The sequence below is a fragment of the Lissotriton helveticus genome, chromosome 5_1 (genome assembly GCF_964261635.1).
Source record: "Lissotriton helveticus chromosome 5_1, aLisHel1.1, whole genome shotgun sequence".
Taxonomy (NCBI): domain Eukaryota; kingdom Metazoa; phylum Chordata; class Amphibia; order Caudata; family Salamandridae; genus Lissotriton; species Lissotriton helveticus.
The window spans coordinates 452,813,415-452,828,716 of record NC_136065.1 but is presented as its reverse complement, the minus strand read 5'-3'; the positions used below and the strand labels follow the sequence as shown (position 1 = coordinate 452,828,716).

Here is a 15,302-nt window from a genome sequence, read left to right as displayed (position 1 = left end):
GTGCAACCCCAGACACTTGAAGTAACTCAGCATGTTATTGACGGCGGCGTATTGTTTCAGATATAAGTTAAACTATGGCTCTTATGCAGGGCTTTAAGTGGGATAGAAAATCTGGTGGAGGGTCACTCAAAGTAGCGTGGCCGATATAATTAAGGGCATGACTTAACCATTTATACTTAAAATCTGTGCTCATCATAATGTGCCGCTTGACTGGTATTTTGCTGCTTCCACATAAGTAATAGTACACCTACAACAAGCCAGGACTATTGGCTTTGTCAAAGGTTGTTAGTTGCATAAGATAAATATACTACATGCATACATACAACTATGGCTTTCGATGTATATAATATTGAAAATGCTTTAGTTCTTGTGAAAGAGGTTGAGGCATAATGGCTAGATCTGCCAAATTTGGATCTGAGGAAGCAGGTTTGAGTCTCAGCATCAGTTCAATATCCTCTGTTTCGGGGCAAATCACTTAATTGTCCGTGCCTACCAAAAAATAAATGAAGATGTCCTTGTTGGTGCTCATTTAAAGCACTTCGAGTTTAGCAATACAGAACTGCAAAAAAAAAGTTACATCAAAATAGTGAACTGCTGCAGAGTTAAGATTTTTTTTCCATTCAGAGTGTGAGGGTAAAAACCTAGGACTCGTCTCGGCATCTGCTTTTAAAAACTGGCTGTGCTGAGCATCGGCAGGAACTGGCCCATTCTAAGCCCTGCTATTATGGCATTAATCAGGGATCGAGGGTGGAGGAAATAAATAATGTGCTGATCCTGCAACAAACTTCCAGTCTTATGATTAGGTTTAGCAGCTCATTATTTTGATGGCCCAGGCGGTACAAAAATAAGACGTCATATAAAGCCATATTTTCAGCACTTATCTGTGCATACTTTGAACAGTAAATATAAATAGAAAGCGTTTTTAATTGTGTTCTAGAGCTGCCTGAATGATCCAGAACTGATAATTAAAGGGAACAAAGACAGAGAAGTCACATTACAAATGAATGCATACTTTTTTATTTATATCCCTATTTAGTTTCAAGACGAGGTCTTTGCATGCTCTTTAAACAACACATGGCTGGCATTTTTCTTTTGGCAACCATACTTTATATTCTATTTTATGAAATGCATTCTCACACTACAGCAATAAATGGAAAATACAGATGTAAGGAATAGGTAGAGTGGGGGGCAAGGGTGTACTGGAACCAGAAAAAAAAACTAAGCCTCCTAACCAGTTTACAAAGGTATGTAAATATGCAAATGGTCTTTAACCCCTTAAGTGCTGCCATCGGCAGTTAGACGTCGCGAGCACTACCTTCGTAGTGCTGCACACGTCCAACGGCCGACGTGGTCCCGCCCGTTTTGCGGAAGTGCCGCACTGCCGTGAAATCGCGGCCGCGGCAAACGGGTTAAAGACCTGTGAAGAACTCAGGCGTACCGGGGATAAGACTCCAGACACTAGACAACTAAGAAGAGGGTTTCAGTGTATAGGAAGACTAGGCGCTCAGCAAATTTGCGTTCTGTGTGTCAGGGTGAACTAGTGGGTATGGTGCTGACCAGAAAGGGGAGACCCTTATAACCCCTGAATGTGTGTAGGGAAGACCCTACAGCAAGACAGTCTAGCTAAATCCTGTCCACACATACATGGTAAAACAAGTAAATACAATTGTTGACGTAAGCAATTTGTACAGAGTTATTGAGTGTAGCTGAAAGTTCTTTATTGTGGTGAGAAGCACAACCAGCCGACACGTATTTCGTAAGGGAAAAATAGTCCCTCGACTCTTCATGGCTGTGGAAAGTTGCGTGAATTCGGTAACTTTACCGAGTTCACGCAACTTTCCACTGCCCTGAAGAGTCGAGGGACTACTTTTCCCTGCCGAAACACGTGTCGGCTGTTTGCGCTTCTCACCACAATTAAGAACTTTCAGCTACACTCAATGACTCTGTACATATTGCCTACGTCAACAATTATATTTACTTGCTTTACCATGTACGTGTGCACAGGATTTAGCTAAAGACTCCAGACACTGACCAGCCGAGCCCATAGCAGCTCAAGCTGTAGCAGCCTGGGCTGACACACAAGAGGGAGGTGGGGGGCTGAAGCCCTTTTAGCCCTATGGGCGTTGCATGCCTGATGGTGAATAACCCAAATGCTGTGCTGACGTGGGAATTAACAGCATTAATAACTGTGTAGGTTAAGAACTGTACAACTCACGAAGTCAGAGTAATCTTAGACTTCTATTTGGCTACAAGTGCATATCTGTCAGTAATGGCGGACACACCTGCCATAAACCGATGTCTGGAACCCTGACAGTATCTTCTAAATTATACACGCCCTAGGCCTGACCCAGCCGAACTGCTGACGTGAGGAAATGTCTTCCTCTCTCATTCGAGCTTTGTTCTGCCGAAATATATGTAATTTAAGGCGACAAGCATATTTTTGTAGGGAAGATAAGACCTGGGGTCTGTTGACAAAATGGCTCCTAACCATAAGCCACAGTTGGAGGAAGTTGCCCAAAAGTTATTTATTTTCAGAGCCACAGGATCAGTCACGATTTTAGGGATTCGCTGAAAAGGCATCGTCTGAAAAAAAAAAAACAGAATGTATTTTTCCTCGGCAGAAACGTTGAATAGTGAATGTTTGTGAATACATTTCTCCTACAAATATAATCGCGCGCGCTTCCTCAGTTATGGGCTGTTAAAGTGTAATGAATGCCCCAGTGTGTGTGCTGAAAGGGTGCGGTGGCTCGCCGCAGTCTTGCAACAATAATCACTTGATTCCAAAGCAGCGCGCCTGTAAAATTCTGTATGTAGCCTCGTAGTATTTTGGTATCATGCCTCGCGCTCTCACGCACCCAAACCTCGCTTTAGTCGTACTTTAATAATTATCTAATTTTGGATTTCTTATAGCAGCACTGAAGTTGTTTTCCATCAGTATTTTTGCACCATGCCATCATACAGCCGCCTGTATCCTTATTTCCAGAGTTGTAATAGAGTAGATTGCAAATGAGGGAGCGGGGGAGGTAGCTGCTGGCAAATGGGTAAACTTTCACAATATATCAGTCACTCAGGGGAGACTACTGGCACTAAAACAGGCAAAGGGAAATAGGGAATGTTGGAATGCCGGGCCTCCAACTTTCTATCTTTCTAATGTAGCCTATTGACTGCAAATCCTTTCAGTAACATTAGAAAGTATTCCTTATCTTAATTATGGACATGGACAACAAGTCAGGTATATATATATATATATATATATATATATATATATATATATATATATATATATATATATATATATATATATATATATATATATATATATATATATATATATATATATATATATATATATATATATATATATGTATATATATATATATATGTATATATATATATATGTGTATATATATATATATATATTTTCTCTTCAGAGTTTTAGATAGCCTGAACTTGACCCAAAGATACCAAAGCACTCTAGATGAGCACCAGTTGCATTACATAAAGACACATTCATTTTTTTGTTAGACGCGGGGAGAATTTGTGATTTTCCCAGAATCAAAGGATGTTGAGCGTTGTTGCTGAGTTTCGAACGTGGTTGCCCATATTTGAGGTCGACCGCCCTAGCCGTTAGGTCACATCCTCTCATATGTGGTGAGTAGTGGACAGTATCATGCATTATTGTATTATTGATCATCTCTTTATAGGTCGAAGTGTACCAGACAGCGCAGCTGTCTGGTTTGCTAAAGACATCTTGGGTGCATTCAGAAAGTTGACCTAGGAATGCATTCCACCCGTTGATTACCATTAGAATTGCGGTTTGTAACTCACAGTTTCTGGCTTTCTATTTGCTGACTTTATTTGCTGACTTTATTTGCTCAAGCTGTTCGACTCTAGTTCGTCCTTCCCATTGCCCAAACCTTGTTTTCTGTATTCTTCCACAAACTTACTTTCTGTAAACAGTCCTTTAAATCTTGTTCTTATCTTGTAAGATTTGCTGTGCATTCAATGACAGAGGTCAAATGTCAGGCTGTGTCTTTCAGGGAGCTTGGTGTTTATTTTTCTTTCTCTCACTTCAAAGTGAGAGGATTCATGTGACAATCTTTCAGGCTATGAGGGGTCTGCTTGACAAAGTCTGTACAATGCTATTTTTTTTCTAGCACACAACATAATTGAAATATATTGGGTGATCATATTTCCACACATTATCATTTGTGCACTGTATCAGTAAAACTGTACGTGAACGCAAATGTAATGGTCATTTCAATTGAAGATATGTTGTCTGTAAAGGCAGTACACTACCATACCATGCATACTCTATGTTTACACCATTCCACTCTACTCTACACCATTCCATGCCACTGCTCTCTACTCTGCACCCACACTGCACAATTTCACTACACTGTATCACTGTATCACTGCACTCTTCTCATCGCCACTCCACTCTACTCTATGGCAATGCATTCTACCCCACACTACTCTACTATGCACCATTGCACTCTTCGCCACTGCACTCTACACCACTCTGCACCACTCCACTCTATGCCACCTTACTCTGCAAAACTGTACCCTATGCCAATGCACTCTACTCTGTACCACTCCACTGTATGCCAGTGCGCTCTATACCAATCCCCCTTAAATTACTCTAATCTACTCTGCACCACTGCACTCCACTCTGGAACAATCTACTGTACGTCATTGCACTCTGTGCCACTGCACTCAGCACCACACTACTCTACTCTGCACCACTCTACGCCACTACTCTTTATGCCAATGCATTCTTCACCACTTTACTCAAAACCAATGCACTCTTCGCCACTTTTCTCAAAACCAATACACAGTACACCAATCTACTCTACACCACTTCACTCTACACCATTGTGCTCTGTTACTGCACTGTATACCACTCTAATCTACTATGCATCACTGCACTCCATGCCACTCTATTCTACTCTGCACCACTGTACTCTATGCCACTGCTCTCCATGCCACTCTACTTTGCACCACTGCACTCTTTACCACTCCACTCTGTGCCACTGCACTCTGCGAAACTGCACTCGACAAAATTGCACTCTGCGCTATTCCACTCCACTGTACTATACACCACTGCACTCTACGACAGTATATTCTGCAACACTGCACTCTCTGCCTCTCTACTTTATGCCTATTTACGCCACTGAACTCAGCATCACTCAGTTCTACGCGGCTGCACTATACGCCATTCCATGCTAAGCAACTCTGCACCACTTAACTCTATGACACTCTCCTCTTTACCACTGCACTCTGGGACATTCTACTCTATACCACTGCATTCTACGCCACGTCACTGTACTCTGAAACTATCTATTGTGCGTCACTTCACACTACTTTGAAACAATCTATTCTGCACCGCTTCACTCTGTTCTGAAACAATCTACTCTATGCCACTTAACTCTACTATGAAACAATCTACTCTATACCACTTCACTTTTCTCTGAAACAATCTACTCTATGCCACTTCACTCTACAGCACTCTATTCCACTCTACACCACTGCAGTCAATGCCACTCTTCGCCATTGCACTCTATGCCTCCGCACGCCACTCTACGACACTTTACTCTACTCTGCTCCATTGCACTGCACGGTACTATACTTTACTGTGCACCACTGTACTGTATGCCACTCCACCCTGTGCCACTCTACCCTGCTATTTACTGTGCACCTCTGCACTCTTGACACTCCACTGTACGCCACTTCACTCTTTGCCTCTCTACTCTGCACCACACTACTCTATGCCAGTGCACTCTACCAGGCACCACTGCACTCTCTGCCACTTCACTCTGCACCACTCGACTCTATGCCACTCCCCTCAGGAACACTCCACTCTGTGCCACTCCTCTATACCACTCCACTCTACCCTGCACCACTCCACTCTATGTAATTGCAATTTATGCCACTGTACTCCACTCTGCTCCACTCCACTCTATGCCACTGCAATCAATTCTGCTCCACTCTACTCTACTCCACTGTGCTCTATGCCACTACTCTATGCCACTGCACTTTAATCTGCACCACTATACTCTACCCTACACCACTCCATGCCACTCTGAAACAATCTACGCCACTGCACTCTATGCCACTGCATTCTATGTCACTCTATTCCGCTCTGCATCACTGCACTCTGCACTGTATGCTGTGCCACTGTATGCCACTGCACTTTATGCTATGTCACTCTAATCTAAATCACTGCACTCAACACCACTTTTGCCAAAACCAATGCACACTACTCCACTGTACCTACGCGAACTACTTTGAACCACTGCACTTTATGCCACTTTATTATACAATATTCTACTTTATTTCCACTGCACTCTACTCCATGGTACACTGTCACTCTACCCCATTGCTCTCTACATCACTTCACTCTATGCCACTTTATTCTACTCTGTAACCCTGCTCTCTCCGCCACTGAACTCTGGACCACTCTACTCTAAATCACTTCACTCTATGCCACTGTACTCTATGCCAATCCATTCTAAACCACTTCAATCTATTGTGCAACACTGCACTCTACTACACTCTACTCTATACCACTGCACTCTATGCCACTTCACTCTACTCTGAAACCATCTACTCTATGCCACTGTAGTCTATGACACTCTGTGCAATTCCACTCTGTGCCACTTCACACTACCCCACTCTATTCTGCACTCTATGCCACTACACTTTACACCAATGCACTCTACTCAAAACCAATGCACTCTACGCAACTGCACTCTATGCCAATTTACTCTGCAACACTGCACTATATGCCACTATACTCTAAGCCACTGCACCCTGTACCACACAACTCCAATCTACCTCACTCCATTCTGCAACACTGCACTCTACACCAATGCAATCTATGCCACAACTCAATGCTACTCCACTCTACGCTGCACCACTCCACTCTACCCTGCACCATTGCACTCTACACCACTTCCGTCTACTCTGAAGCAATCTACTCTATGCTCCTACACTATACCCTGCACCCCTATAATCTACCCTGCACTATTCCACTCTACTCTGAAACAATCTATTAGTAGCGGCCCGTAATGGGAGTGCTCCCGGGCGCTGATGTGGGGCGGGGGGTAGTAAACTACAGATTACGGCCAATTAGAGGTAAGTAAACATATAAATAAATAAAATGAATTTCATTGAGCGCGCTGCATTGCCAAATGCAATTGATGGTTGCTTGATGGTTTTACATTTCAGAATTAATTTCTTAATAGGCAGCCATGATACTATATGACTTTGTTTTGATTTCTGTCCATCAATTGTTCTTTTTGCATTTTTTTTATGTCAGACTTTAAAGTTGTACCTCCGTTTTAAATGATGGGCACACATTTAAATTACATTGATGTGCTGTTGTCCAGACCCACAAACACAACTTTCCCATGATGGACTTACATCTGAACAGTAATGATGCTATTTGGGCTAGGTCTCCAGATGTTTAACTTGATACAGTTTCTTTACATTGCTTTTCTGAACTCTCTTTCAGGTCTGGAAGTGTCAGAGATCAATGGACTGAAATATTCTCCTTCGTTGAAAGTCTTGCTGAAAAGTTTATAAGGTATTGTTCCAGAGTTTCTTTATCGCCTCATTTATTGTTGAGTCTGTTGTTCCCACACTTAATTTTTGAAACAGTGCCACTGCGCATGTGGGAAATGCATGTGGGAAGGGCAGTGTTTGAGCAGTTTGTGAACATGGTCAGCGACTAGCTGCCGCCTCCCCCCCAATCCGGCACCCAACACCCAGGAACGTGGACACGAGACGTGTTTTACTTTTTGGAAGGCGGGCGCTAGTCGCCCGGCCGTATTTATTAAAGTATGAAATTAAAAAGGGTTTTAATTGCATAATCAACAATGAATACAAAAATCAGCAGGACATTCAGTTATACAATCGTTATCAACAAGTTTGAGAGCCTGACCTTAACAAAACTCTAATACAAGTTGTTCCTAGCTTAAACTAAACATCCTACCTTGATTTTTGTACATTTCTGGCCATATGGCAGGGTCACTACCGGTGTCAGGTCCTACAAGCTGCGCCTTCCCCCTAGAAGTGCGCATGCGCAGTGTTACCCCGGGAATTGCCCGGTCTACGCCCCAAACTCCATTTACCCACTAAAGGAGGGCCCTTACTCTGCGCCGGTGGCGTCATGAGTCCACGCGCGCGGGGTGGCTACTAGCCTAAGGAAAGCGTGAACTACTCCTACCCGCGCTCCTTTGCATATTACCTTGCCCCTGGAGTACTGGGAGTGGCCCGCAGGCCCCTCCCCCCGGGCGGGAACCTCCATAGGATGATGCCCGCCCCCTCAGACCTCAAATATGTGCTCACCGATAATGACCTTACCGCATGCCCCATACCTAATAAATACGACGACCTATGGAAAAAATTCTAAAGGACAACTACACTGGCTAATAAATAACAGTATCCACGCATAGCTAAAGGGGAAAAAAGGCCTAACGACACATGGCATAAAATTACAATTCGGTTCACGCATGTTACTCAAAATCACAATATCAACGTATATCTACAAAGGGAAAAAAGGCCTAAAGACACATATCTTCAAATATAGTTCACTTCACACATCACTTTTCTACAAAGGGAAAAAAGTCCTGACAACAGATCACAAAATACAACACCAGCCTACTCTCTCCCGCGGTCCATACATATGAAACTTACCATTAAACCGGACATAACGCTGCTTAAACTTTGTACCAAGGGATGGTGGGTGGGAAACAAAGAAGCCCCGAACGCGGGGCACAACGTTCAGCGAGGGAGCGTCCAGGGACAAGGGGGTCTCCTGGGCGCTCCCTACCTCTTATTCCCGAGGGGCCGGGTGGCCCCTCCTAACGCCCGCCCCCCCCGACCCGGAACCAGTCCATTGAATCCGGGTCAGGAGGGGCGCCGGCCAATCGGCGGTGGGCCGCGCCCCCAGGGCACGCCCCCACCGTCGAAGGACCCGAGGGGAGAGGGGGTGAGGCGGTCGCCGCGCCGCCATGCGTGCGGGGGGGCCGAGGGCCCCCCCTTTTCACATGGTCAGCGACTAGCTGCCGCCTCCCCCCCAATCCGGCACCCAACACCCAGGAACGTGGACACGAGACGTGTTTTACTTTTTGGAAGGCGGGCGCTAGTCGCCCGGCCGTATTTATTAAAGTATGAAATTAAAAAGGGTTTTAATTGCATAATCAACAATGAATACAAAAATCAGCAGGACATTCAGTTATACAATCGTTATCAACAAGTTTGAGAGCCTGACCTTAACAAAACTCTAATACAAGTTGTTCCTAGCTTAAACTAAACATCCTACCTTGATTTTTGTACATTTCTGGCCATATGGCAGGGTCACTACCGGTGTCAGGTCCTACAAGCTGCGCCTTCCCCCTAGAAGTGCGCATGCGCAGTGTTACCCCGGGAATTGCCCGGTCTACGCCCCAAACTCCATTTACCCACTAAAGGAGGGCCCTTACTCTGCGCCGGTGGCGTCATGAGTCCACGCGCGCGGGGTGGCTACCAGCCTAAGGAAAGCGTGAACTACTCCTACCCGCGCTCCTTTGCATATTACCTTGCCCCTGGAGTACTGGGAGTGGCCCGCAGGCCCCTCCCCCCGGGCGGGAACCTCCATAGGATGATGCCCGCCCCCTCAGACCTCAAATATGTGCTCACCGATAATGACCTTACCGCCACAGGCCAGTATTGTTAACCGACGATCTGGCCTCCCCCTCTAGCCCCTGCCTAAGGACACATTCCTCCTACCCCAGCCCTCTAGCCAAGCCCAGATATTGTCAGCCCATAGGACATTACCCTCTTCTGTCAGATGAACCCCGTCCTTCAAGTAATACTTTTGACCCCAGATGCACCCATGAGGTATTGACTGTAACACGGGGGTTCGAAACAACCTATCCAACCGTGTGTTGATCCTCTTTACCGAGTGATTCAACGCCCTGACCGAATGACCCCCCCGCCACTGAAGTCGAGGTATTAGTTGTGACCATACTAGTGTGCACCCGGGGCAGGTCCTAGCTATCCAACCCGCTGTTGAGATAATCTCCTCAATCAAGATGCGCCTGCCCAGTGTTGCCAAATCGTTCTCCCCAAGGTGAAGTATCACCACTGACGGTGGAGCCCGCTGGCGTGCTAACAGCCCTTGGAAGAATCCCCTAAACTCGTGAAGACACAACCCTCCTCTGCCAAAGAACGTGATATTCAACCCTAGTTGTGCCGCCTTTTCCTTCTTGTCACCTGACAGGAAGACACATTCCGCTCGCTTCACATATGAATGACCGACAATCCAGACATTGTTCTTTGTTGTTTCCTGTTCGTCGCTCCGTGCCGATGAATATTGGCGGTGCCCGACGACAGATTCCTCCCCTGCGTAACAGGTCTGAGAAACTGTAAGAGAGCGGAAAAGAGACCAAGCGTGAGTGACAGGTAATCATAGCATGTCAATCCGAACATAACGTTTATAGCAGTCTGACGACCACCTCCCAATTGTCTTCACTCTTTCCACTGGGAGGCCCCCCGCCACCGCCTCAGTTGCTGCCCCAATCCTGAAGGAATGAGATCCAAAATCTCTAGGATCAAGACCCGCTTTTGTAACCCCTATTTCGAACACTCTCCTGAATTGATACCTGGTCAAGGGGCTCCCGTCGGCGTGACAAAGCAACGCCCCGCCTGCTGAACCGACCAATAATCCCATGAGTGATTCCACGTGCCTCACCGGGCAGCACGGGTTGGCGGGGGCCCGTTGCAGAACTATGGTGTGACCCCTAGCTTCTTGATCGGTCTTTGATTTCTGGATAATCACCCACATGGTGTCACCCCTTATCGTCACCCCAGCCTTCTGCAAGCCACCTAGTATGTCAGACTTAGATCCTGCCACAAGTTCACTAATTCTCAGTGCCCCATAAAATGCCAGGGAGAATGCCGCCCTAAAAAGAAGCACTTCCCACTCCGAGTTACAAACAATCTCCAGCATGCCCAGTAAGGCTGTTAGCCGGGCCAACCCCATGGGCTTCCTCTTATCCTTCTGGTGTCCCTGAATACGGCGCCATCCCCTTAAAGCCTTGCGTATCATAAAGGTATTAGTGGGATCCCGGAAGCCCCTAGCTTGAGCGAAGAATGACACTGCGGCCCTATGTCTGGTTGCCGCTGCCACTGAGCGCCCCTCTTTGTGCATCCATTCTAAATAGGCTGCAAACCCATCCTCCTTCGCCCAAAGCACTTCCCACTGTGGCCCCAAGAAAGAACAATAAGACAGAAACGCCCCTTCGTAAGCCGTCTTGGTCCTGGGGGCTAGGCTAGCGACCACGAGGTCATGTAATCTGGGGCACCAATCTGCCAAAGTACTGCTGGGAAGTGTGCTGGCGAGGGGTCTGCTGTGGGGAGATGTTCCCTGAAAACCTGCATTTTGAAGCGAGAAAGGGAGTCAGCAGCATTGTTTAAAACACCAGGGACATGTTTGGCTCTAAAATTAACATTCAGTTTAAGGCACCGCAGAACAATTTCTTTGATCAGACGAAGTATGAAAGGACACCGCGCCCCCTGCTGATTGATACATTCCACCACTGTCATGTTATCTGACCAAAACACCACTGATTGGTTACATAGGTGTTCGGGCCAAACCATCAGTGCCACCCATATTGGAAAAAGTTCCAGGAAGCCGATGTTGCTGAGCAAACCCCATGTGTTCCATTCTTCTGGCCATTGTTGAGCGACCCACCTATTCCCTAGGATGGCACCAAAGCCCACACTACCGGCCGCATCAGTCCATAGTCCCAACTCCGCTGATGTTTTGAGCGGGTCGGGCCAGACCACCCTACCGTTAAAATCCTCCAGGAATGCCATCCAAATAAGCATATCCTGGCGAACTTCAGACGATAGGCGCGTGCGGTGGTGCTTTTCCCTCAGCCCCTTCATCGCGTGCGCGATGGAGCGAGAGAAGGGGCGAGCCATTGGGATGATTCTTAGTGCGAAATTCAGTTGCCCTACTACCTCCTGTAATTGCTGCAAAGTGACCTTCTCCTTCCGGAGGCATAACTGTAGCGATGTCTTGAATTTGCACACCTTGTCCTTAGGTAGTCTACAACATCTCTCCATTGAGTCAATCTCGATGCCCAGAAATTCCAAGCAGGTGGTCGGGCCCACCGTCTTCCCAGGCGCGAGCGGGACCCCAAAAGCCCGCATAAGCACGCAAAATTCCTGCAATGCCAGTGCGCACTCCTGAGAACCCGCTGTACCGAGGAAGAGGAAATCATCTAAGTAATGCATGACCCTTTGATGGCCCGTCACTTGTCTCATGGCCCATTCAAGAAATGAACTTAACATCTCAAAGTAGGCGCAAGAAATAGAACAACCCATAGGCATGCATTTGTCCATGTAGAACCTATCCCTAAAGGTGAATCCTAAAAGATGCTGGTCCGCCGGGTGGACTGGGAGGAGGCGGAAGGCGGATTCTATGTCTGATTTCGCCATCAGCGCCCCGGGTCCAGTGGCCTGCAATAAGGTAACAGCCTGATCAAACGAGGCGTACTTAACACTACAGATACCTTCGTCAATGGCATCATTCAGTGACGCCCCCTTTGGCGCTGATAGGTTATGAATCAATCTGAATTGCCCCTTCTCTTTCTTGGGGACAACTCCCAGTGGGGAACACACAAAATTGGGTACTGGCACTGCAGGAAAAGGGCCAGATATCCTGCCTAAGGAAAGCTCCTTGTCAATTTTGGCGGCCACAACAGCCGGATTGTGTGTGACTGACAATTGATTTCTACAGTGCGCACTACCTGTGTATCCCCCGGCCGGGATCCTAAAACCTTTAGAGAAACCTTCCTGGAGTAGGGTGGCCGCTTTGTGGTCAGGGTATCTGTTCAACAATGGAATCATTGCCACCACATCCACTGGAGTGGGGGGGCGTAACCTGTCTGACTTATAGTGGCTTTCCCCTACCCCTCTGTCCTGTGTTACCTTGCTTGGACCTACAGGTAGTTTCTGGATGAGAGGGGTGCCCACAGGAGGAACATGCATGCCTAAACTTACACGCGGCCCTTGTGCAGGTGCGCCTATTAAAATCCCAGCACACCCCTTTCTTCTCTGGCCCACCTGTCCTAAATTTCCCAGGTATTTCACTCGTTTGGGGGGGCCGAAAGGGCTGCTGCGGTCTAGTGAACACCTTGCCCGCACCGAACTGAGGGGGAGGTGCAGTGTCAGAGAACTGTTTGTGCCAAGCCATGGAATCTACCGAGTCCCATGGCAATGATCTATTGAATTCCAATGCCTTCCTAAAATTGACATCATAACCCTTCCATGCTTCCCCAGAATACTGTTGACTCCACCCCACAATCCTGCTCGAGTAGCAAGCCAATGCAGCCTGCAGATCTGGAGGACGCTCAGCCTTAACTGCAGTGAAAACGGCCCATGCTTGCATCCAATTATTGAGATTTTCCTCAACCCTGAATCTAGTACACTGCGCCCTCCATTCACTTGGGAGCATCCACTCTTTCAGTGCTTTTGCCTGCTCCATTTCCCTATTGTCCAACAATAAAGAATAAATGTACACGTATTTATCAGCCCAAATCATTTCTTTTACAGCTAATGACACATGCTGAGCTAGATTTTCGCTCCTGGAAGGTATCACACCGTCCCCCAAGAGCGGCAATGCCACTTCCTTACCAAGTGCGGGCACCGGGGGCGGCTGCCCTTTAACTCCGTCCAGCTGGGGAACACTTGGACCTGCAAGGGGAGAAGAAATTGGCAATGCAACACTGTCGGCGACCGGTGCCGATCTGATTTTTTCTACAAACCTTGCCGCCTCTGCCGCATGGTCTGCAGAATTCGGGAAGGCTCCCCCTTTTTGGAGCCATGGCATCATGGCCGTTAACTGAGATACCAATTCGGGTGGCATCGAATCTACATTACCCCCCGGGACAACAGGTACCACTGGGGTTATGCCCGATGGTCCTGGCACAGGTGGCAGGGCGGGCGCCGGGTGAGGCCAGCCTGTACCCGGGATTGTGGGTACCGGTGCGGGAGCAGACCCAGCGTCTACTGGTTGACCTGCCGGCACCGGCACCACGGGGGCAATGGGTGTAGGCACATGCGGGGGTGGGACCACCGCGGGTGGTGCGGCGGGTAACGGATCCCCTGGGCCTGGGGTGGGGACCGCCTCCCTGGGTCTTTTGGACCTGGGTTTCCCCTGTGGGGTGACAAATTCCCCTCTTGGCACTGGTGCCACCCTCTTGCGGATCGGTCGCCCCGACGGGCCCGGTGCCTCGCTCTCTCTGTCATCCAACCGAGCTTCCCGCTCCTTAATTTGACCTAGCTGTTGCTTAATGTCACTCATCTCCCGCATCATAGCCCGCATCATAGCCTCCATGTTGGACCCCCTTTTTCCACCCCTTGGGCCCGGCATGACGCTTACCCAAAAAAACACCCGCTGCCTACTCTCTTAGTGCCCAACAGGTCAACTGTGTGTACCTTGCAGATGGAGGGTCACCAGGGGGCTTTCAGCACCATGCAACGGCGACCGCAACACTAGCGGCTTGTCCGCTTATGTAAGGGGTGAGTAAACCTAATGTAGACCCACCCGGCGGCCACCAGGAGCGATGAGTGCTAGCCCCCCGTACCCCTCTTACCGATCAGTCCCGTGTCCCCGCCGGCGATGATGATCTGCGCTCACGCCCCCACACCACGTTGCGTGCTGAATGCCACCACGGCTTGTCTGCGAGTGACTTGTACTGGTACTGTTTATACAATAGCCTAGAATCGAGAAATATATTAACACCGTGTATAACAGTAGGAGCAGATGAGGAGAAACCTAGTCTTAATACAGAGGAATATTTGACCCTCCCCTTAATGATGTTAAATGTCTGCCTAGAGATATGTATCACCAGCCTGTAACTAAAAAATTGTACCCCTCTTTGAACCACAAGTCACTTAATCAATAACACAGTTATGAGACACAATTTTCTTATTTGTATCCTTTACAACGGTTCACTTAATAACACAGCAGTAAAATCACTTCAAGAAACGCCACCTCGTTTTTCAACATGAAAACATTCACTTTTGGGAGTTAATCACATACAGCAGTGAAAGAATTAAAGAAATGCAACCTCGTTTTTCATCCACTTCATGCACTACCCATTTTCCTCATGCCCTGTGATGCAGTAATGAGAAACAATTGCGATTTAATTCATCAGCGATCTCCACTCCCCACCCAGTTCTTATCACCGCTCTTAATAAAACGTGACTTGGCATCCAGAACGCCACCTCACGTGCTGCCCAGC

The 15,302-nt window shown here is 47.4% G+C and overlaps 1 protein-coding gene across 1 annotated transcript in view; it reads left to right on the top strand.

Moving 5' to 3' along the window:
- Positions 1 to 15,302, top strand: part of ANTXRL (ANTXR like) — a 339,738-nt gene that overhangs the window by 139,376 nt on the left and 185,060 nt on the right. The window contains exon 2 of the mRNA XM_078642693.1: positions 7,517 to 7,588. Coding sequence (XP_078498819.1) covers positions 7,517 to 7,588 — 72 coding nt within the window. The remainder of the gene's footprint in view (positions 1 to 7,516; positions 7,589 to 15,302) is intronic.